We start from the raw sequence: 25,338 nt of genomic DNA on the forward strand, positions 1-25,338 counted from the left end.
AGAGCTAGGAAGGGCAATCAACAGATGCCGGCTCCACAAAGGCAACCTCTGCAGCCAAATAAATTTCTCTACCATGAGAAATTTAAACCCATTTGTTTCCGGATGAAGAAACATTAAAGAAGAAACATTTAAGGCTTCCGCAGTGGGGTGCCTGGGAGGCTCAGTCAGTTAGGCATCTGCCTTCAGCTCAGGTCATGATCCCAGTGTCCTGGGATTGAGCCCCATGGCGGGCTCCCTGCTCAGCGGGGAGCCTGTTTCTCCCTCTCCCTCCGCCCCTCTCCCTGCTTATGCTCTTTCTCTCTCTCTCTCTCTCAAATAAATACATAAAATCTTTAAAGGGGCTTTATCATGTGGTGAAGCAATAGAAATACCAGTTTGGGGAGTATCTCGTGAATGAGGGCAAGATTTGATTCCACGTTGACTGTTCAGAAAGAGGCATTTGGCTCGAGCCTGGACTGAGCCAGAAGGAGACTGATTGGTGTGGATACTATTTCAGCATTAGGATCAGGTACACTCAGAGATACAGACGTGAAACTAGAGATATTTCTTTAAATCTTGCTTTAGTTGTCTCACATTTTCCAATCTGGTGTTCTTAATGCTATGATGTTAGTTGATAATGTCAGCCTTGGTTACTTTGGTAAGGACTTTTTTTTTCTATTAAAAAGAGTCTGAATGGAAAATCTATGGCTTTGACCTGATTAAAGCATAAATTTTGTTTGGATCAAGAGCTAGTGATCAAGGACCTCAGGCTCAAGGTCGGGGACAGGGTGGTGGGGGAAACTGCATGCCTGCCCCGATCCCTCCAGCAAGTAGTCCCCCTCCCTAAAAGAGGTCCCTTGAATGTTCAACTTAAAATCCTAAGTACATATAAAAAATAAAAATTTTAAACTCTTTTCCCTAAAATATCATAAAGTGCAGGCTAAAGTCTCAGGTCTTCAAACGTGTATATGTCAATATCTGTCTGAAAAGTAAACCCCATTTCTGAGCAGCCAAGGGTACACTTTTCGTTCATTAAGAATGGGCCGAAAACTTTCTTATTCAAAATAATTCCAACTGTTTGGCAATAAAAAGGAACTTTAAAAATATTTTCCACACTGAAGAGTGTCTTGGATTTAGCCTTTCTGACTTTCCTAGAACACATTTGATGGAGGACCTGAGGGAAACTTGCCCTTTATTCAAGCTATTTTTTGTTTTATGGCCAAACAGTCAAAATCATTAATGCAAAGTCAACACAAAGCCTTGAAGGATGATATTAACAAAGATAAAATATTTCCAGAATCAGTCTTTCAAGTTAAAACTTAAGGCTTAACTGACCTCTTTCCAAAATATTTTATGGCATGAGATGTGTGACTCCAACTTGTATACTAAAAACTGTCCCTCCAAGTGTCTGCTTTGCCTCTTATAATCCACAAAGACTGACACAGATTTCAGAGAAAACCTTTGAAACTGCCTTCCCAATCTGATCGCACTAGAATTCAAATACACCAAAAGAAAATTAGAACGTCAGCTGGTTAGTCAGTTGGTATGTTTACTTACGTAACTACCTCCCCAACCACCCACCCATCCATCCACCCATCCATCTGCCCACCCACCCAACCAACCATCCATCCATCCACCCACCCACCCACCCAAACATCCATCCATCCATCTACTCACCCAACCAACCATCCTTCCATCCATCCATCCATCCACCCACCCACCCAAACATCCATCCATCATCCATCCATCTTTACTTGAGAATTTTCTAAGGAACTGGGATCGAACTGTGGTAAATATTATCAAAAACATATATATGATCAAAAACACATCACTCATGTTTGTTTAGCCATATTGTCTTCTCAGATGGAATTTAGGAACACGTGAGCTAAAATACATCTTTTTTAGTTATCTAGGGGTTGGCAAGCACTGTGATACTTGGGTTTGAGTCACAAATAGCGTAGAGGGAAAGGCACCATGCTGGGGTCTCTGTGGACAAGGCAGCCCGGGCACCCACCTGTGACCACTCAGATGCCTCCCAGATGGACAGGCAGTCCTGGCCTTCGCAGCTCTGCACTGGTGCCGGCCGGGGACCCGGGCAGTAGAGGGGCCGTGTGGTGACGTGGGTGCCGTCTTGCAGCTGGTATACACAAGTCACCTCACGATGCTGAATGCCCTTCTCACAGGTAGCTGAGCAGGGGCTCCATGGGCCTGCCACCCACCTGTCCAGGAGAAGGAGAGACAGTGAGAGAATAACCGGGTGGGGAGGCCAGCTGCCCCAGGGGGCCTTCCAGACACATCATGGAGTCTTGGGCCTGTAGCATGAGGGAAGGAGATGGATGTAGAGAGCTTTGCAATTGACATGCAAAATAATTCTGAAGTAGTGAGCAGAGGGAGTCACATGAGTTAAACGGGTCAATGGCTTATTCAAAACAGAAATCCTTCTGCCCACAACAGCTCTATGGCAGATATAATTATTGGTCCCGAGTGGTTGCTCTCCCTGGGGTGGGATCACATATCTCACCCACTGCCTACGTCATGCTTTGTTCAATGGGGTGTGAGTAGACAGGAAGCTGGCCATGTCCCAGCAGAAGCTTTGAGTGTGATTGTGTGGTTTGGCTCTGCTTCTCTCCGTTTCCTGCTCTCTGCCATGAGAATAGCAGGTCCCACCATGGGATGCTCTGACGTCTGACCTCTGTCATAACAGGACATGGCTGTCAGCCACTGAGAGGCTCAGGTGGTTTGTGACTGCAACAAAACCTGACCAGTACGACCCCTGACAAAGGACACCCAGGGCCGGCTTGAACACACCAGGACCAGGGACTCCCTGGTCCTCCAAAGAGTGGAGGGCCTTCTTGGGTGGGGACGGTCACTCTTGAGGAGGCAAGTTGTGGGCTGGAACAAGACTGAGCTGGTGACAGTGCTCCACTAAAATCTGGCCTAACTGCCTTCCATTTCAATGACCAGGGTCTCAGCCTCAGTGTGGCAAGAAGCTGAGCTGTCGGAAATCACGATTTCTCAGGACACAAAAGGACCCTCTCCTGCATGAGCCTCAGATCCTCCCAGCTCCCAGGAGCTCACCACTTGACAAAAATGGCTGAATCCACTGATGGCCAGGTCTGATAACCATTCAGGTCTTTCTCATTAGGTGGAATAGCCCTAAGCTCCTGAAACCAAATCCGATCATGTTCTACTGTTAGAAACGTTGGTGGTGTCGTCCCACTGGCAGGGTTCTTGAGGACGCTGGGCGGTACCAGGCCTCTCTTCATCTCCAGGTCCAGCTTACTTGCTCATTCGTCTATCCCAGCATGGCACATGCACGGAGGGCTTCCCATGTGCCAGGCACTGTTCTAGGTTCGATGATGAGGCAGGGAACAAAACAAAGCCCTGCCCTCTGAATCTTAGCCTCCTGAGAGGGACAGACAGTAAACCAAGGAAGGATACACAGTAGACTATATATAGTGTACAGTAGATATATATATGTCAGCTATGTATATCGATATATATATGTCAGCTATGTATATCAGTATATATACCCAATATATAGTTGATATATATAGAATGACAAAGATACACAGAATGATATATAAAGAATGATAACACAATAGACCATATATAGTGTATATTATACATCATACATGAATAGAGAAGATGCCACATGGTAAATGCTTTAGAGAAAAGTAAAGCCATGGAGGGCAGACTGGAGAGGAGGTGAGGGGTGAGCACTTAAGGTGGCAGGGATGGTCCCATGGATAAGCTGACATGTGAGAAGAGCCTAGAAGTAAGCAAAAAAGTCGTCATGTGGTTCCTTGGGAAAGGACTGCTAGGCAGAGGGCACAGTGGGTGCAAAGGCCCTGGGGAAGAGTGTGCTGGCAGGGCTGAGGAACAGCAAGGAGTCTGGTGTGGCTGGGGAAGGGGGTGAAAAGAGAGAGGGGCAGACAGAGGAACATGAGAGAGGATAGGGTGAGATCCTACAAGCCCTGGCTGGCTACTGCAGCTCTTGTTTGAATAAGATGCAGTCACAGAGGGTTTGGAGAGAGGAGTGATGTGCCCTCCAAGCTCGGAGAGGGTCATTCTAGCTCTGGGCAGATAAGAGTCCACAGGGCAGCAGCAAGGAGACTACTGCACCAGTCCAGGCAGGAGATGAGGGTCGTTTGTATTACCTAGGGTTGGTGGCAGTGGTTGGGCTAAATTTTGAGAAGATGGAGCTACCCAGGCCCCCTCCCTCCACCTCTATATTGTTCCTCCTTGTCTGTTAGGGCAAGCTCAGGCCACCTCTTCTGACTTCCAGTCCCCTTGGTAGAGCTCCTCACTGTCTTCCAAGCCCCTGCAGGGAAGCTCTTCTTACCAGATCCCTTGCCTATGCTGCAGGATAGAAGTGACCATGCCTACCCTGGAGTGTGAGGACGAGGGACATATTGCCTGTAAGCTGCTTACACCAACACCTGGCACACTTAAGCCTATATAACTCTAAGCAGTTGTTCTTCTTTATCTCCTCAATAGGAGATAATGAAGTTCTAGAGAGTAGTGAGCAAATCTTGCCCCAATTTTAGCAACTGACAAGTGCTTGAACAACACTCAGAATGAAACCAACTCCTACCCATTTCTCCTCTTCTGGTCTTAGGAGTAACAGGATTGCCTTCTTCAATATTTGAAGATAGCTCTTTTGTTCCCCTTTTAAGTTTTTTCTTAACTCGATCAGAATAATTTGCATGTGGCAGATTCTGAATCCCTTCCCTTCTAATTCTCTAATCAGTCACTACTATTCTCAAAATGGATTGCTTTGTTGTGGGCAAAATGGCCCAGATGTGGTCTGAAAGCATCAGGGGAGAATGTGATGATTTTTTTCCCCTCTTTAAAGGGAGGCTCTGTGTTCATTAAAGTGGCTCAGCTCCATACTATGTCTGTTTTTTTAAAAAAAATATTTTATTTATTTATTTGACAGATAGACAGAGATCACAAGTAGGCAGAGAGGCAGGCAGGGAGAGGGGGAAGCAGGCTCCCCACTGAGCAGAGAGCCCGATGTGGGGCTCCATCCCAGGACCCTGAGATCATGACCCAAGCCGAAGGCAGAGGCCTAACCCACTGAGCCACCCAGGCGCCCCCATACTATGTCTGTTTTAAGCAAGCAGACTGCACTTCTGTTAGCTCCTACGACTTCTTTTTTTTCCTCTCCTGAACTGACTCTCAGCCAGATCTCTTTTGTCCTGACTTTTTGCCATTGACTTTGTGAATACAAATGTCAGGTTCTAGCTAGAGACCTGTTCGGTGCTACTGCATTGACCTCAACCATGGAAAAAGCTTCATATCCTCCTCTTGTTTTTTCTTTTTTTTAAAAGATTTTATTTATTTATTTGCGAGAGAGAGAGAGAGAGAGAGAGCGTGCACACACAAGCAGGGGGAGCAGCCGGCAGAAGGAGAAGCAGGCGGAGGGAGAAGCAGTCTCCCTGCTGAGCAGGGAGCCCGATGTGGGACTCGATCCCAGGATGCTGGCATCATGACCTGAGCCAAAGGCAGATACTTAAGCCACTGAGCCACCCTGGCATTGCCCCCTCTACATCCTATTCATGGGACTATCACCTGCCCGTGGGCATGCATGCTGTTGGGCAGAAGGTGCCAGCATCTCCATCCTAGGACACACAACCAGAGCATGGGCTCTAGGGAATGTGCAAGTTGACGCTGGTCAACACAAAGGTCACATTCGGGCAGCTGGAAGGATGGGATAAGGGCTGGGAGAGGTTCCGAAGTCCTCCCTCAGACATCTCCTATGCCTCCTGTTCCAACACAGACTGAAAAAGTCAGACCCACAGGGATCCTATTCCTATAGAGCTGGGAGGGGTTACCAACCTTCCCTGTTCTGCTTTCCTTTCCCTCTGGTGTTTCCTGGGCCTTTCAGGGGCTTTGCAGAAGGATGACAGAATGGAGAACAGCCCATGCATCCCTCCTCCCCTTTCCGGAAGTATCCTTTGACCCCCTGCAATGTCCCTCTCTTCCTGTTGCCCAGAGTTTGGCAGGAGAATGGAGGACAGAGCTCAGAGTACATGCAGATGTGCATGAAACAGATCTACGGTCTGCACTCATGGATGCGTAACGGGGGTTTCTCTGTCACCTGGAGCTGTGTTAAGAGGGATCCTCCTGCTCCCCTCCTTGGAGGGCTAGTAACTGTTAGATGTACTGAGGACCCACTGGGATTCAAAACAAGCCCTGTCTGAGGCCAGGGCAGCCTCCCCAAACCACTGTGGTTCTCATGGACAATGTGATGGGGTGAGAAGGGGGCACAAATGCACTCCACACCCACAAGTCCCACATGGGGCAGCTCACGGCACCTTCCCAGCTCTGCACAGGGTTCCGGAAGAGACAAATATGGCACAACTGGGCTCACTGGCCAGGAGGCCTAGGGAGACGTCTCAGTCCATCTTGAGGGGGGGCAGTCTTGGGGAGGTGATGTCTAAGAAGACCCTTCAAGTACAAGCAGAGGTAGCTGGAAATAAACTCGGGGGTTGAATATGTTTTACTCAGGGGCCCTTTGTTATTCTAATACTTGATGAGTTTAAAAACAGTGACAGGAGTGTTAAATCACTATACTGTGTGATTGAAACTAATATTACACTGTATGTTAAGTAACTGGAATTTTTTTAAATCTTTTTTTTTTAAAAGATTTTATTTACTTATTTGTGTGTATGAGAGAGAGAGAACATGAGGTGGGGGGGCAGAGGGAGAGGCAGACTCCCTGCTGAGCAGGGAGCCCCATGCAGGGGCTCGATCCCAGGACCCCGGGATCCTGACCTGAGCTGAAGGCAGAATGAGCCACCCAGGTGCCCCTTAACTGGAATTCAGATAAAAACTTAAAATAAAAACAGTGACGGGGAAATATCTGGGTGCCCCCTGCTCATGGCAGCATTATTCATGGTAGCCAAAAGGCAAAAGCAAGCCAAGTGTCCATTGCTGGATACACAGATAAACAAGGTATGGTAAGTATGTACCATGGGGATAGGATTCGGCCTAAAAAGGAAGGACCTCTTGTCCGAGGCTGCAGCATGGATGACCCTGGGGGACATTACGCTGAGTGAAATAAGCAAGTCATGAAAGTAGATGTCCTGAATGATTCCGGTTGGGTGAGGCAACTGGAGTAGATTCAGAAAGACTGAAAGTAGAATGGGGGCTACCAGGTGGGAAGGAATGGGGAGCTCGTGTTTAATGGGCGTGGAGCCGCGCTTGCACAAGAGGTCTATAGACTCCTGGAGACAGTTGGCTGTCATGGCTGCACAGCTCTGTGAACGTACTTCATGCCACTGAGCTATAACTTACAAATGGTTAAGGTGGTAAAATTTACATGTATTTTACTACAATTTAATTTAAAAAAAGTGATGATTAAAAACAGGGAGTAGAGACATGAGAAAGGGACAAGGAGGTGAGGTGTCTCCCCTATCCCAGGGAGGCAAGGATGAGGCAAGAAACAAGGAAGAGGCAGGAAACAAGGCTGGTGCTCAGCTCCACGCAGCCACATTGTGGCCATGAAGCACCCGTGTGAAGCATCCTCACTGGTGCTGGCAGCCCTGCCTGAGGAGGAGTCGGCTCACAGTGATCAGAGATGTTTTTCAGCTAGATTTTATTTTTTTTTCTTCCGATCTTGACAAATATCTCAGGAAGTATGGGGAGAAAAAAAAAATGACCTTCCGGAAACTTTGGTTTTGGTGGCTGAACCATTTTACCAGAATGAGTACACGGCTTCAGGAAGGTGATCTATGGTGGTGGACCATCTCCATGCAAGTAAACATCTGAGGAAAATCCCATTAATTCCAAGTCCAGGAATTTGAGAAAGGAACTGCTATTCTATAAAACAATTCATATGACAACTGAAGTCTGATTTTTTTTTAAATACTCGTGCCCCCTAAAAACCTTAATAGTGACATTTACTAGCTAAGTTTGAGTTCGCAGATCTTCTTAAAAGCAGTAAAACAAATTCTTGAGGAATCCACTGTTAATGCTCCTTTAGTTCAGGCTGCCCTTCCTCAGTTCCTCTGGAGTGAGGAAGGATTCCTTTCCTGTCTAATAGGAAACAGACGGCTCCTCCACACACACTTCAAGTTTGACCATTCTAATCAGAACCTACCTGAGACCTTGTATTATTAATATTATTATTTTTACTACTGCTATAGCAAATAATCATAAATGGAATGGCACAAAGTAACAGACTTGGCATTTGACACTTCGGGAGGTTGGAAATCTGACATGGGTCTCACTAGTCTAAAATAAAGGCTCTGATCCCAGGGCTGGTTCCTTTTGGAGGCTCTGAGAAGACATGCCTTTTCCAGCTTCCAGACACTGCCCCCCATTCCTTGGCTCGTGTTCTTTTTCTCCATCTTCAAAGCTAGCAGCTTCAGGTCAAGTCCTTCTCACACTGTATCCCTCCAGCATTTTTGTGTACCCTCCTCCCCCTCTTTTAAGAACCTCTGTGATTGCTCTAGACCCGTGTGGATGCTACAGGATAATCTCTCTATTTTAAGGCTAAGCTGATTAGCAACCCTATTAGTCTGCGAGGGCTGCTGGAGAAAGGACCACAAACTAGGTGGCTTGAACCACCAGAAAGTTATTCTCTCATAGTCCTGGAGGTTAGAAGTTAAAAATCAAAGTGTTGGTAGGCTTGGATCCTTCTGAGGGCTCTGAGGGATCTGTTCTATGCCTCTCTCCTCGGTTCTAACGACAGCTGGCCATCCTTGGCATTCCTCGCTTGTGCAAGTGTTACTCCAATCTCTGCTCCTGTCTTCACATGGCGTCTGCCCTGTGTCTCTGTGTTCTTACATAGATGTCTTTAGAAGGACTCCAGTCAGATTAGCTCAGGGGCTCACCGTGCTTCAGTATGACCTTCGCTAATTACACCTGTAATGACCCTATTTCCAAACAAAGTCACATTCCAAGATACTAAGGCTAGGACTTCAACATCTTTTTTGGGGGCGAGGGTGGGAGTGGTTGGGGGAAGGGTACAATTCAACCCAGAGCACAAATTTAATTCCAACTGCAACCCTCTGATTTCCCTCACTTCCCTTTGACACAGAACTCAGCATATGCAGGAGTTCTGGGAATTAGGATATAGACACGTCGGGGGGGGGGGCATTATTTTGCCTACCCCAGACCCATCATATTCACAGTTCTGAGAAATTTCAGCTTCTATTCAAAATTCATGTTCTATCCAAATCTTGATTTGGCTGAGATTTAAACTAGGCAACGATCTTGTGAAATCTGCTGAAATCTGACTTAGTGGTTATAAAGAACAAATAACATATTCAAGATCCTGTTCTTTTCACATGGATATTTTATGTTGAATATAAAGTGAATCCCAAATATAGACAACCAGAGAGAGAACGTTCGTAGGTCATTCACTTTCAACAAGTTCAAACAGAAAAGAAAAAAAAAAGCATGAGATGTATTTCAATACAAGAGGTGCTTGAGCTAACAAGTGTGTCTATGGGACTTAGTCAACTTTATCCATCTCCAAAATGCATTAGTAAGAAGGGTCTGGCATTGGCTGAGCACCAATCTGGGCTTACCTCTGTGCCAGGGATGTTCTCTGCATTAGCTAAATTAACCAAAGGAAGGAAACAAGATGTTCGTATGTGACAATCTGAGCAGTTCTTATGGAGACAAATACCAGGCATGGCATCATACAGGCCACATGTAAAATATCACAGCATAGAAAGGATGATGCAAAACAGCTCTGAAGCTCCAGGAAGCTGCAGGGCAAGTTAAAGAGAGAACAGCTACTATACAAAGTACAGTTGCTTTGTTCAACCTTGGCTTACATGTCCCCCAGACACATGAGTGTCAACTTCATGCCAAGTTCTCAACCGAGCACTGGGGCACTTGGCTCAGTGTCCCTACATTCATGAAGCTCAGGCAATTGTGTGGTCCTTGGGGGAAAGAGAAACATATAAACAGACAATTTCTTCACTATCTGATAAGTGCTGTGGAGGAAATGGAGTTTGAGTTGGGTCCAAGGTGAAGTTGGCCAATCACAGCAGCAGGGCTCAGTGCTCTCACAGAGAGAGCCTGCTACGATATGCCAAGGAGTGAGAGAGTGCAGCCGCCCAGTTTGGGATAGCTGGTACCCAAAGAGTACTTAAAGGTGGGTGGAGGAGAAGCTGCCTTGGGTCTCTCAGGTAATCATGAGCCTTGGGGAAAGGAGATGGCCTTCACCGAGGCAGTAGTGGAGAAATGGAAAATGAACTCAAAGCTGTTTAAGAGTGAGGCTGATAGGGCTTTGGGTATGTGGGGTCAGAGACAAAGGGGACAAGAGTCAAGATCAGCATTCCAGCAGGCTCAGAAGACACCAATGCTGCCTCCACAGTGATGCAGAACACAGGGAGAAGACTTGGCCTGGGGGCAGAAGGGGGGGCACCACTTTGAGAAGGTCAGGTTGAGGCAGCAACTGGGAGCTGAGTGGTGCTGGGAAGCGTCAGCAGGGGCAGTTCTGGCATTCAGGGGTGTGGTCTGGGGTGGGGACACAGGGTGGGAAGTCATCAGCAAGAAGGTCATGGAAGAACAACTCACCTGGGGAGGTTCTACAGGGAGAAAAGAGGACAGAGGACAGATGGCAGAGGCCAGGAATGTGAGCATCTATGATTGGAATAAGGAGCCAGAGAAGGGGCAACCAGAAAGACTGTTCAAGAAATGCCAGACAGGGTTGGGTTGGAAGAGGCCGGAAAAGTATTCTCTGGATTTAACCACAAGGAGGTGTTGCTGACTGGGGAGAGGCCCCAGGGAGAAGGGCTGCCAACGCTGTGACTGCTCAGTTGAATGAGGGTGGAGAAGAGAGACTTTGTGGATGCCCTTCAAACAAATCTGATTTGATGTCTACACAGTGGGCTCCACAGATCTCAACCTTGGGGTAATACTCAAGCTTTGGAAACCAGGCCTGTCCCCATGGCAGAGGTAAGGAAGACCTCTCACCATTCTCATTGGGGCTCTGGTCAAGAGGCTATTCATGGAAGAAGCACCAGTGAGAGAGGGCCTCTGAGTGAGAAGGAAGTGCTGAGAACAGCTCCAGAACAGACCACGAGCTTCCTTTCATGGACACGTCTATCTACAAGGCGCAGGAGCTCTGGGAAAAATCATCCTGGGCCAGATGGCAGAGCAGGTGACCTGTCAGAGGCCCGTACAGTATCTGAGACACAGGGGCAGGAGGCCAGGGACCCGTGAGTAGAGAGAATGTGTTAAGGGGAAGACTGGGACTCAGTCAGGGCTCGACCCTGTCTCCCCCTTGAGATTTGGGGCAGAGTCTGGGCCCGTTGGTTAGTTCACTTTGATAAAGGGTCCGGCCTTTGATAAGAGTGATATTGTCCACCCCTAAGCCAGGAAGCACCCAGGATGTTTGATCTGGAAAGCTAAACAGATTGAAGCTCTCCCTTTTCATTTAAAAAGTTTGAAGAGGGGCACCTGGGTGGCTCAGTTGGTTGGCTCAGGTCATGATCCTTGGGTCCTGGGATTGAGCCCCAAGTCAGGTTCCCTGCTCATAGGGGAGACTGCTTTCCCTACTCTCCCCACTCATCCTCTCTCTTGTTATCTCTGTCTCCTCTCAAATAAGTAAGTAAGCTCTTAAAAGAAAGATAGAAAGAAAGGAAAGAAAATTTGAAGAAAACTTGAAAACACAGGCTCACATTTGCCCTTTGATGAGTCAGCTCTATACTCTATGAAGGCACGGTCACCCCTCTGCTTTGTGACCTGGTCCTTTCCCACCGCCATCTTGATTTGCACCACCAGAGCTCCCAGAAGAAGGCCGCTCAGGGCTGGCTAGTCCTGCATTAGAAGAGATGGAGAAACCACTGGGAGAGGTGGCCAGGCTGGCCCAAGGCCCATCAGTTATTAAGGGGAGAGGGTCCTCTGTGTCTGAATCCAGGGGCTTTGTTCTTTACTTACACAATTATGGTTCTGGTTAGGGTACACCACCCTAATCACGATGTCCTATAAGTCAGGGGGGCACAGGTACGTTAGACAGACATTCTCAGATTCTTGGAAGCCTACATTCAGGACCTGGACTTGGGTCTTCACTCCACTGACTCACCAGTTATGTGATCCTGGGCTGGTCAGTGCTCAAGCCTCAGTTTCCACCTCTGTAAAATGTCGGTACCAGTGTTCTCATCTCACAGGCTTGTTGGAGGACTGGCCCAGGTGATCGCTGCTACATAGTCCAGGCCAGATGCTAAATCATGGGAGGTAAAGCTCTGGGGGAGACGGCTCACCCAGAGCAGGCCCCCAAGGATGTGGGTCTCTTCCCATCCTCCCATGTAGAGGGTTGCTATCCATTGCGCAGTGAGGGTGTGGCCAAGAGAATGCAGACTCCTTACTCAATTTTCCCATGGATGACAAGGCCTTCTCCAGGGTGCCACTTGTGCTGCATGCCTGGGAGTGAGGATATGTGGCAGAGGCTGACTGGCCAAGAGCTGGACCCACTGGGCCCCTTCCCCAAAACACCAAGGAGGGCTGTAGGCAGCATCAGACTCCCATCTGTCCGAGTGGCTTTCATGGCTCGAGGAAGACTGAGCCAGCAGCTCCGTTAAGAAAACAATCAAAACAAGATTTTAACATGTGCCATTTATAGTCTCTGAAGATACATGGCTGCTTTTATTGAACAGATGTCTGTGAAAGAAGGCGCGGGGCGAGGAGCAATGACTGGGACTTCACAAGCTCAGCTGTGATGTTCTCCCAGGGGAACGAGAGGGGCGCTTTATAGCCTCACGTTCCGTTTCAACTCAGCATTTCTCCATTTCAAACTTGAGAATTATGAGTTCTCATATATATTTCCCCGAAAAGGAATATTATTCACATATTTGTCTTTTGAAGGAGGAAATGAAAACCTGAAGGGCATAATGAGGAACAAATATGCAAGTCTGTGAATGTGAAGTTTTCTGGGCTCCAGTCTGTTAGTCCAGCACTGAGAATCAAGATGGCTGGTTAGCCAGGGTCTGAGAACTTTCCACGTGTTCCTGAAAAGGTCTTTGAATCACTGTGGTTAGTTCTCATCTGCTGGGGAAGGGAAGACAAAGAGAGGGAGGAAGGAAGGAAGGAAAAATGAAGGAAGGATAGAAGGATGGACAGATAGACTTCAACACTTAGGTAAAATATTGTTCAAGGGAAAATGTTTTAAAAATGGGTTTCTCTAGAGGAGGTGGGTGAGGGGATGGGTGAAATAGGTGATGGGGATTCAAAGTACACTTATCATGATGAGCACTGAGTAATGTATGGAAGTGTTGAATCACTATGTTGTACACCTGAAACTAATAATAATGCTGTATGCTAACTACACTGGAATTAGAATAAAAAATCTAGAAGAAAATGATTTCTCTAGATCTTATACCAGGTAATCCTTTTTCCGGGTCTCCTTTGTGCCAGGCAATGTTCTCAGCACCTGACATGATTCAACTTATTTGATCCTTACGATGATCCCACATAAAGCCATTTGCAGGTGAGCAAATTGAGGCACAGAGAGGTTAAGTACCTTGCCCCAGGTCACACATTAGTTAAGTGGAAGAACAATTTTAATGGTTCCAGTGAGATACAATTGACACACCATATAATTCAGCCATGTAAGAAGTAAATTCAAGGGGCGCCTGGGTGGCTCAGTGGGTTAAAGCCTCTGCTTTCAACTCAGGTCATGATCCCAAGGTCCTGGGATTGAGCCCCGCATTAGGCTCTCTGCTCAGCAGAGAGCCTGCTTCCTCCTCTCTCTCTGCCTGCCTCTCTGCCTACTTGTGATCTCTGTCTGTCAAATAAATAAATAAAATCTTTTAAAAAAAAAAAGGAAGCAAATTCAATATATTCACAGAATTGTGCAACCACCACCACAATCAATTTTAGAACAGTTAGTTACCTCCAAGAGAAACCCCCATATGCCTTAGGTGTCATCTTCCAAGTCCCCTACCTCCATCACTCTCAGCCCTCAGCAATCACTAATCTATTTTCTATCTTTATAGTTTTGCCTCTTCTGGACATTTCATATACATGGAATCCTATAACATGTGGTTCCTGGTAACTGGTTTCTTTTTCTTAGCATAAGGTTTCCAAAAGTCATGTATGTGGTGGCATATAGCAGTACTTCATTCCCTTTTATTTTTGAACAATAGGTGATTGCATGGATATACCACATTTTATTTATCAGCTCATCAGTGGATGGGCATTTGGGTTGTTTCCATGTTTTGGCTATTATGAATCATGCTACAATGAACATCTGTGTATAATTTTTGTGTGGATAGATGTTCTCATTTTTCTTGGGTATATTCCAAGGAGTGGAACTGCTGTTTGATATGTTAACTGTATGTTTAAGGATTTGAGGAATTCCAGGCTTTTCCAAAGCAGCTGCACCATTTTGCAATCCTGCAGTAGTTCAGGAAGGTTCTAAGTTCAGCACATCCTTATACACTTTTGCTATTGTCTGTCTTTTTCATTATGGTCATCCTAATGGGTATAAAATGGTATCTCCCTGTAGTTTTGTTTTATTGTGGCAAAAGATACAAACCATGGAGTTTAACATTTTAATCACTCTTAAGTGTATAGTTCATTGGCATTAAATACATTCACACTGTTGAACAACCATCACCATCATTTTCCAAACTTTTCTTCTTCCCAAACTGAAACTTTGGACTCATTAAACAATAGCTACTTATTCCCATTCCCCCCCGCCCCCAACCCCCTGGGAACCATCATCCTTTCTGTCTATGAATGTGATGACTCCAGGTACCTCCCATGAGTGGAATCACATAGTATCCGCCCTTCTGTGAGTGGCTTCTTTAGCATAATTTCTTCAAGCTTCATCCATACCGTGTAGCATGTGTCAGAATTTCTTCCCTTCTTGGGGCATCTGGGTACCTCAGTTGATTAAGCCTCCAACTCTTGATTTTGGCTGAGGTCATGATCCCAGGGTTGTGAGATTGAGCCCTGTGTTTGGCTCTGCACTTGGTGTGTAGTTTGCTTGAGATACTCTCTCTTCCTTTTCCCTCTGTGCCTCCCCACTGCTTGCACACTTTCTCTTTCTAAAACAAATAATCTTTAAAAAAATTTTCTTCCCTTCTTAAGGCTGAATAATATTCCATTATATGTATGTAATACATTTCATTTATCCATTTGTCCACTGATGGACACTTTGGGTTGCTTCTACCTCTTGGCTATTGTGAATAATGTTGCTATGAACATGGTTGTACAACTTTTTTTCTGAGTCCCTGCTTTCAGTTCTTTTGGATATATACCCAGAATTGGAATTGCTACATGATATGGTAATTCGGTATTTAATTTTTTTGAGGAACCACGAAATTATTTCCCCCAATGATTATACCATTAGACATTTCAATCAGCAATATACAAGGGCTCTAATTTTGCCACATCTTTACCAACACTTGTTATTTGCTTTTTTTGGATAACAACTGTCCAAATGGGTATAAGGGATTTTCTCATGATTTTGAATGATAGTTCTCTAATGACTAGTGATGTTAAGCATATTTTAATGTGCTTATTGACCAGTTGTGTCTTCTTCGGAGAAATATAGAACCAAGTCCTTTGCCTATTTTTAAATTGGGTTGTTTTTTGTTGGATTTGTAGAGTTTATATATTATATAATCTATATATATTCTGTAGAATATATATATTCTCTATATTACTCTTTTATCAAATATATGATTTGCAAATATTTTTTCCCATTATTTTGGCTGCCTTTCACTCTGTTGATAGTGTCTTCAATGCATAAGTTTTTAATTTTGATCAACTCCAAATTATCTACTTTTCCTTTTGTTGCTTGTGCTTTTCTTGACATATCTAAAGAAATCATCATCAAATACAGTATAATAACACTTTTTTCCTGTTTCCTTTTAAGAGCTTTATAGTTTTATCTCTTACCTTTAGGTCTCTGGTCCACTTTCAGTTAATTTTTGTATACTGTATAAAGTAAGGATCCAACTTCATTCCTTTGTATTTATTTACCATTTGCTGACTTTCACTGTGGTTTGATTTGTATTTCCCTGATGGCTGATGATATTGAGCATCTACTCATGTGCTTTTGACATTTGTAGACCTTCAGAGAAATGTCTACTCAGATGATTTGTCCATTTTTAATTGGATTGTCTTTTATTATTGAGTTGTGTTTTTTATATATTCTAGATGCAATTACTTTATCAGATAGATGATTTGCAAGTTTTCTTCAATTCTTTGGATTATCTTTTCATTTTCTTGATGACTTTGAAGCACAAAAATTTTATATTTGAATAATGTCTAGTCATCTGTATTTTTTGTTGTTGTTGTCTGTGATTTTGCTCTCGTATCTAAGAAACAATTGCCTAATCAGGAGTCAGGAAGAGTTATGATTGCTTTTTGTAAGTTTTTAAAGCTTTAGCTCTTACAATTAGGTTTTGATCCATTTTGAATTCACTTTTGTCTATGGTATGGGCTAAGGATCCCACTTCATTCTTCTCCATGTAAACATCCAGTGTCTCAGCACAATTTGCAGAGAAGATTAGTCTTTTCTTCACTGAAATGTCTTGGAATCTTATCAAAAATCAACTGACAGTAAATGGAAGGGTTTATTTTTGGACACTCAATTATATCCTATTATTATTTATGTTTTTCTTTATGCCAGTACCATACTGTCCTGATTATTTAAGCTTTGTAGTAATTTTTGGAATCAAGAAGCACAAGTCCTCCACCTTTGTTCTTATTTTTAAAGATCGTTTTGACTCTGGGCCCTTTGCAATTCCACATAAACTTTAAAATCAGCTTGTCTGGTTTATGCAATAAAGACATCTGGAATTTTAATAGGGATTGTGTTATAGCTATAAATATATATATATGCACATATATATGTATATATATTTCTACAGGTTTAATAGTTGAATTTTAATAGAGATTGTGTTAAAGCAGTTGATCAATTTGTAGAATATTTCCATCTTAATATTAAGTCTTCCAGTCCATGAACATGGGATGTATTTAGATATTTGTTACTTTTTCTTTCAATAACATTTTGGTTTTTTCAGTGTAGGAATCTTGTACTTCTTTTATAAAATCATTTCTAAGTATTTTATTGTTTTTGATGCTACTGTAGAAGGAACTGCTTTATTTCCTTTTCAGATAATCCCTTGCAAGGATAGAGCAATATAATAGATTTTTGTATATTGATTTTATATCCTATAACCTTGCTCAGTATGCAGTTCTAGCAACTTTTCTCATGGATTTTTTAGAATTTTCTATATATAAATCATGTATCTATAAATAGATACAGTTTCACTTCTCCAATACCAGATGCCTTTTCATTTTCATTTCATATTCTTGCCTGAAAATGTCTACAGGCACAGTACAATGTTGAATATAAGTGGTAAAAGCAGAAATTTTGTCTTGTTCTTCTCTTAGGAGGAAAACATTCAGCCCTTCTTCATTAAGTATGATGGTAGCTGTGTGTTTTTTATAGATGTTCCTTATGAGGTTGAGGAAATTCCTTTCTAGTCTTAGTTTGCTGAATTTTTTTATTGTGAAGGAGTATTACATTTTGTCAACTGCTTTTTTGTGTGTGTTTGTCAAGTGAGATGATAACGTGATTTCATCTTTTATTCTGTTGATGTGCTGCTATGCTACATTAATTGATTTTCAGATGATAAACCAACCTTGTATTCCTGGCACAAGTTCCACTTGGTCATGGTGTGTAACCCCTTTTATACTGCTGAATTTAATTTACCAATATTTTGTGGAGGATTTTTGTATCTTTATTGATAAGAGATATTGGCCTGTGGCTTTTTTGAAACATTGTGTCTAGTTTTGTTATCAGGGTAACACTGGCCTTACAGGAGGAGTTGTAAAGTGCTTCTTCCTCCCCCACTTTTTGGATGAGTTTGTGAAGGATTTATACTAATTTTTTATATGTTTGGTAAAATTCACCAGTAAAGCCATCTGATCTTGGGCCTTTCTTTGTGGGAAGTTTGATTACTAATTCAATCTACTTGTTATAGGTCTGTTCAGGTTACCTATTTTTTTTTTCCTCAGTCAGTTTCAACAGTTTGTATTCCTGGGAATTTGTCCATTTTAACTAATTAATCTAATATTTGTGCCCAAACCACTTTTATTTTTTCAAAATAGTAGCACCAAATCCCCAGATAATAATGGGGACGAATAGAGGGCTGTTCAAGGGATCAGGTGTGCCAAGGTCACTGTGTTGTTTGGGAAAAGGCTAGTGATTCTGAGTAACTCTGAACTTCACTGAAACCCTGAGAGTTCAGATAAACAGGAAACCTTTAAGGGTAACCATTGAAAGAACAGAGAAGGGACGCCTGGGTGGCTCAGTTGGTTGAGCCGCTGCCTTCGGCTCGGGTCATGATCCTGGGGTCCCGGGATCGAGTCCCGCATCGGGCTCCTTGCTCGGCGGGGAGCCGGCTTCCTCCTCTCTCTCTGCCTGCCTCTCTGCCTGCTTGTGTGTACTCTCTCTCTCTGACAAATAAATGATATCTTTAAAAAAAAAAAAAAAGAAAGAAAGAACAGAGAAACAATCTATAGTTTCCAAATAAAAGAAGGGAAAGAAGTAAATAAGAGATGCTTGTTAGTTCTGAATATTTTGTAATTTTCCTTTTTAACCCACAAGTTACATATATGTATATTTTTGGTTAAACATAAATATATGTATATTTTTAGTTTCTGGAAATGCAGAGTAAGATGGATCATTACCTTCTTATAGCTTATTTCCATTGTAGTTTTCTTGTGATCAAAAAATGGTGTGTTTTTTTATGTAAGTTGCCAAAAATATAGACTTACCAGTCAATGGAAAAAGAATCAACTACCCATTACATGATGCAGAAGCAGCTTGTTATCATATGGAAGAAATAACTTCATGGTCTCAACTCATGCTATTCAGAGAAAGACATTCTGGATAGGTTAAAGTCTTATATATAAGGAAAGCCAAATCTTAAAAATTCTGGAAGAACATGTAAGAAAGTAGATTGATGACTAGCAACATAAGGAAGGAATTGTCAAGTAAGACAAAAGAAGCAAAACCCCCAAATTAAAAGTCAATCAATGCAACTAAATTAAAGATGAAATCTTCTACTCAAACACACTGCAGGTGAAAAGAACAGGCCTCAAAGTAAGATATTTATAATCCAGGATGTATTAAGAACTCTTATATATCAAGTAGGGATAGATAAATAGCCCAACAGGTTAATTGGGAGAGAACAGGAGAATCTATCACAGAGGAAGAAATATCAGAATTTTCTATGAAAACACTAGATCTCACTATAGAGCAGGGGAATTTAAAAAAATCAAACAGTGATTTACCATTTCCTGCCTACCAGATTGGCAACACTACAACGTCTGACTAAACCAAAGTTGGCCATGAACGGAGCAATGGTAGCTTCTATTGTGTTTATGGCATGGTAACTACAGGTAAGCCCTTTGAAAAAGCTCAACCTGTGCATATCTCATGACGCTCTCCTTGCATTTCTAGGGATGCAATTTCTTACACATGTGCTCAAGGAAACTGGACAAGGATGTTTAGTGAATAGCTGTTTATATAAACTCCAACTGGCAAATAACCCAAATGTTGACCAATGGCAGAATGACTTAGATACAGAAGATGGAAGAATAAAAAGTTGAAAAAACAGATGCACCAGAGCCACAGTGGCAACATGGAAAGATCCCAAAGGCAAGATGAACGTACATGTGTTGGCTAGGACCCTGCTGAAACATGCCAGACAATGCCTTCTCTTGTTTGCAGACAGATCCATATATAGTGAAAGCTTGGAAATTTGGATGGGAAGCATATACACTAATGGGAGGGGCAGAGAAGAGGATTGGAGGGGACAAGGAGGGTTTTAGATGTGTCTGTATACGTTATTACTTAAGAGATATGAAGCAGGGTGCCGGGGTGTCTCAGTTGGTTAAGTGTCTGCCTTGGGCTCAGATCATGATCCCATGGTCCTGGGATTGAGCCCCACATGGGGCTCCCTGCTCAGTGGGGAATCTGCTTTGCCCTCTCCCTCTGTCCCTCCACCTGCTTGTGCTCTCTTTCTCTCTTTAATAAATAAGTAAAATCTTTAAAAGTTAAAAAAGAATTTTTTTAAAAAGATATGAAGTGAAAACAGCAGTGGTAAACATGTTTACACTGGGATGTGCAGACATAGGTGTTTATTAATCTCAGTGCTTTCCGTATATAAGAAAATGTTAACAAGAAAAATACACACACCAGAGCCAGGTCAGTATTTGCCAACTGACCTAACTGCAGACCTACTGTGATCAACCAAGAACACGGTGCCCAGGGGTAGATGCCTGGACCCCACTGTTCCCCCATGGCCATGCGGGTCAAATGCTGCTGTTTATTTCTTATTTTTTTAAAAGATTTTATTCATTTATTTGAGATAGAGCAAGAGAGAGAGAGAAAAAGAGAGAGTGAGTGCATAAGCAGGGGGAGGGTTACAGGGAGAGGGAGAAGCAGACTCCCTGCTGATCTGGGAGCCTGATGCGGGACTCAATCCCAGGACCCTGGGATCATGACCTGAGCTGAAGGCAGATGCTTAAATGACTGAGCCACTCAGGTGCCCCAGTATCTTTCCTCCTTAAAAGCATAGCTCAGAATCCAGCATCTTTTTTACAATCTCCTTATTTAAAGATGTTGGAAGTGGGCTCTAAAACCTTAGGAGTCCCATGTGGGCCAAGCCACATCTGCTGTGGAATCCAGTCCTGTGGTCTCCAGTCTGGGACATCACACTTTCATATTTGGGGGGAGGGGTGTGTGGCAGTTCAGACCTTCCATCCAAGTGGCCAGATGTGTATTTTCCTCTAACTCTCACCTTAAAAGGTCACTCGGCACCGTCTGCTTGCCACCTGGGTGTTCTGTCCTTGCTTTGGTCCCCATGTTCCTGTTGCACACGTGGACTAGTTTGTCTTTTGATTGGCTTCATGGGTTAGCCCCAAGAAGTCTGTCCTAAGAAGATTAGGGAAAAAGACTCCCCCAGATGAATGATATGACATGGTTTTCTCAAGACACCAATTTGAGAAGCACCAGTCTGAAATGAACGCCAAAGTCCTGAGCCCAAGTGGGCAGCTGAAAACACCCAGAGGCCTGATTCACACCAGCAGGAGTCCCTGCCTGGCCGTCCCAGCCACACAAAATTATTCAACGTGAAAACATGCAGGCAGACCTCCCCAACATTCCACCCCCACTGCCGCTCCAGTTTGGCTATGAAAATGCTCAGAATTTCACAAGACTCTCTGAAAATGTTCCTAGGGGGAGTTCTCAAGAGCTGGAGCGAGCCAGCTCTGCGTCTTCTGGAAGGGGTACAGAGGGGAAAGGCCGTTGTGTTTGGAGGGACAGAGGCAGGGCTCCAACACGACCAGCCTGAAAAGCTGGCTGACTCTGGCTCTGAGCTCGCCCTGGGAGGGTTCTGGCACACGGATTTATGAGCAAGAGAATTTACAGCTCTGCCCGCTTCCCCACCCACGACTCCCTTTAATTGCAAGGCTCACATTTTGCTCCCTGTGCCCCTCCTGCCAGGAGTGCTCCCTGATTCCCCCCGAGCTGACGGGAGCCAGCCAGACCCTTCGACAACAACCTCTGAGGGGACTCTCTCTTGGTCCATTTTAAATCCCCAGTGCCTTGTCATACGCCGCTGTGTTAGAAGCCGTGGCCTTGCTGGTGATGGCCTATAAAAGACTATCCATGGTGAACCTGAGAAGAAATTCTTCAGGGGTGACAGGCATCCAGGCCAGGGCCACAGGGAGAAGGCTGGTTGACGCGGGACCCAAATACTGTTCAGTGGCTGGTGTCCTGCCATGTCTACCCTCCTGCCCTAAATAAAATGACAAAGGGTCTTTGGTGAGCGTAACAGTCCTTGATGCAGCTGAGGGCTCTGATATGTCTGACATGGGTCACCACTTTGCCTGATTTTTGCTGGCTTTTGCTTTGATGTCTTAGCTACTGAGACCTCTTGCCACTCTGTCTTCTGTTCTCAGTGGTCTCCTCCTCCCCCATTCTCTGGATTTCAGGCTTCCCCTTGGTTCAGTGGCTCTTTTGCTCTCATGGCTCACTTATAGCTTATTTTTCCTGGCCTTACTTCTCCCACAGTTTCCATAGGTGTTTTGATGCAGAGGACCCGACTCTCCCCACCTTGGGAACTCTAGGCTCATGGGATTGACATTGGAGAACAGCAGGGAACTCCAGCACACCTCTGGCTCTGGGTGGGCTTGCTTATAATCCATTCCGATTTTCCACACTGCCAAAGTCTGGTGGCTCCTTTTCCAGGGACTAGGCATGGAGGGTGTGAGGATCTAGGGGGCAGCTCAGAATGCTCCCTTAGCCATGTCCACACACTGCTCAATGCCACTGAGCTAACCTCTACAAGGAATCTCAAATCTGCCTTGCTTTCCCATTTCCAAGGCCACCCTTGCCTGGGGTATTATAACACTCTCCTAACTCGCCTCCTCTCCTCTTCCCTTCCACAGTAAGCTGTGCACTTCTGCCCTGGTTTCTGTCATGTGATTTCCTCACTCTGAAACTATCAGGGGCTCCCTAGTACCTATGGTCCTTTACACCCTGGGCCTGGCTATCAAAGAATCAAGGCCCAGTCTAAAAACAGAGCATCCCTTCAGCCTATTCTCCTCCTCATTCCACCAAGGACTGCTGATGTTTTCAGGAATACATGCAAGGCAACAAAAATAAGACTCTGGGCTAAGGAAAATAAGAATCAGGATAGATCAAGGTAAGGGGAACCCAGTCTTATCTCCTGGGTTTTGGTTGGCCCCAAGTACTCCTTCCCTCCCCAGATTATCTGGTATTCCCTGACCCAGAAATGTGGACCCTGCTCCTTCTGCTTAGCATGCCCTCCTTATTTTTCCCAGTTGGCTGATCTCCAGTGCCTGCCCCTCCGTGAGCTCTTCTGTGGGTCCTAGATGTACCCTCTTCTACCTCTGGCCCTTCTAAGGTTCTTAAATGGTCTGAATGATAGGGTTTCCCCTGAGAATATCCTCACGTTGCTATGGCCGAGAGCCTCCTAGGAGGCAGGAGGCTCTGTCCTAGTTCTGGCTCTCTGGCTAAGTCTTTGATGACCTTGGCTACTAAACTTTCTCCAGGTCCCTATGTGTCTATCTGCGAAATGGGCTGAATGGCTCCTACTCATTCATTTCTCACATGGATGTGTCAGCAATCAATATGGTCAACCCATTATGGTCTCACAGCCCCTTCTGGGTTGACTCAGGTCTTTAGCTAGCACATTTCAGAACAGTCTAGGCTCTTGTACCCCCCTCCACCCCACACCACTGACTTGGCCACAGCCTTCACAGCCTGCCCACCTCCTCCTCAGGGGTGGCTCTCATGAAGGCAGTGTGTTCTGGGAGTACACCCTAAACTTTGGCTCCCTCACATTGGAGAGACACTGTGCATTCAAGCTGCTGGCTAATAAAACAACCAGCAGTTTCCTATAAAAAGTTACAGTGGGATAAATCCACAATAAAATATTCATGCCCTTTATTTCACTTCACAGAAAGATTCAAACATCCCAACTAAATGGAGTCACGGCAGATGCTGGGCAGATGTTCTCCAGGCAAGCAAATGAGAGACAATAATTAGTCTCAATTAAGTTCTCAATAAATTATGCAACAGAGACCTTTAGCCACTCAGCCCAGAGTGCCTTGCTGGGCCAAAGTCAGTGAACCGGGTCCAAAATGATTTAGAAACTTTGGATTGCTCTGGATAATTCATGTTGTGAGTAAATTGCATAGTCTTGGCATGAGAAGAAATAATGAATACCATAACCACTTTCAATTGAAAATAATAATTTGTTAATAATTTTAATAGCTAATGAGCTACAGAAAATGTGTCCCTGAGCCCTCCAAACAGAAAGGAAAGACATTCATTTAATTCCTGGCTTTATTAAGTCTCTGGCATTAAATCACCAACATACTTTTGAGATTTTTATTCAGCAAGTATGTCAGAATGATCTGTTTCACTAGGACACTGCTTCTTCTCTTTGATCTTAAAAAACAGTTTCCTAAGTATCTGTTCAGTGAGAGTGTCTCTGTCTAACTGCATTTTAGGGATTTCCCACCAAGATGGGCACACGAGACTGGCTGCCTCCACTCCACCTTCCAGAACCCGAGAAGAGACTTCTAGATTCCAAGTCTTGTCAAACAGCTTTGTGACACCCTCTTCTTCTTCCTCCTCTAAGTGTCATCTGTTGTCCATTTTTAGGTGAAGAAAATAAAATTTTAATTAGAGAAGTGGGGAGAATGTTTCACCCCAGGTGAAATACCGGGGATCACTCAGAGTCCAGATCCCCCTCCCTTCATGCTCCAAAGCCTGGTCTTGTTTACCTGTGGATGATCCTTGCTCAAGCACTTGCTTTACCTCTGGCGCTTTTGAAGGGAAGTTTTCAGCATAGGGCTCTGTGTTCATTGAAGACCCAACAAACGTTTTTTGAATGTAATTGAATTCATGGTTGTCAATGAAGAAAATCGAGAAGGGATTTGGAAATTCCTAAAATGATCTTTGTGTTTGTCTTCAGGGGATCTCTGTCTACACTTCTACTCATTTTAGGAATCTCTTCTCTACCCACATTTTTGTTTACGTGGTAGAATTTATATACATAATCCATGCACATTGTGGAAAATCTAGAAGGTACATAACAGTATAAAACAAGAGAACCAAAGAACGCATATGATCCTAGTCTCTACCTAAACATATTTTCTTTAATGTTAATGTCATACTATAAACAGGTCATTTGACATTTTGTTATTTTGGTCTTAAAGGCATGAGATCTATGTGATCAAAAATCTTTTCTCACGAGTGATTTCTTTCATGCTTGCACAACACTCCATCACATGGATAGAGCCAAATTACTTAACTAGCACATACTTGCTGGACATTTGGGTAGTTGCCAATTTTGTCCCTATTTTGGATCATTTCCAAAGGGTAGAAATTGAGGTCCTGGTTCTCAGGTGATGAGTGATGCATTCAGACAACCAGCAGGGACTGCTCGGGTCTGTGCATGATGGGAGCGTGTTACACCATGACCAGTGAGATCTGTCCCACTAGCCTTCTGATGCACCAGAGTGGGCAAGCTTGTTCTCTAGATGATGATGCTTAAGATATACAAAGGCAAGGGGCAAGAAGGTCTCAAAAATCCTTCTACGTCTCTCTTTAGTCTCTCTCTCTCTCTTTTTTAAACCCATAGACACAGCCCTTCAGCTATTCTTAATGAGGCAGCTGTACCAGGACGCTCGCCCTTGACTCAACTCCTAACTCCTGCTTTAGACATACCCAGTCAATAAGCAATAACCACACTGATTGGACATTTGCCAGATGTCACATGCTTTGGGTCTCACTCAATTCCTAGTTAGATAAGGAAAGAGAGGCTC

General features: G+C 44.2%; 1 protein-coding gene across 1 annotated transcript in view; it reads right to left on the reverse strand.

Moving 5' to 3' along the window:
• The window catches only part of ADAMTS17 (ADAM metallopeptidase with thrombospondin type 1 motif 17), a gene marked incomplete at its 3' end in the record, with an annotated part of 333,792 nt that overhangs the window by 17,401 nt on the left and 291,053 nt on the right, over window positions 1–25,338 (reverse strand). The window contains exon 20 of the mRNA XM_080808797.1: window positions 1,994–2,198. Coding sequence (XP_080664923.1) covers window positions 1,994–2,198 — 205 coding nt within the window. The remainder of the gene's footprint in view (window positions 1–1,993; window positions 2,199–25,338) is intronic.

The sequence above is a fragment of the Martes martes genome, assembly GCF_963455335.1.
Source record: "Martes martes genome assembly, chromosome: 7".
Taxonomy (NCBI): domain Eukaryota; kingdom Metazoa; phylum Chordata; class Mammalia; order Carnivora; family Mustelidae; genus Martes; species Martes martes.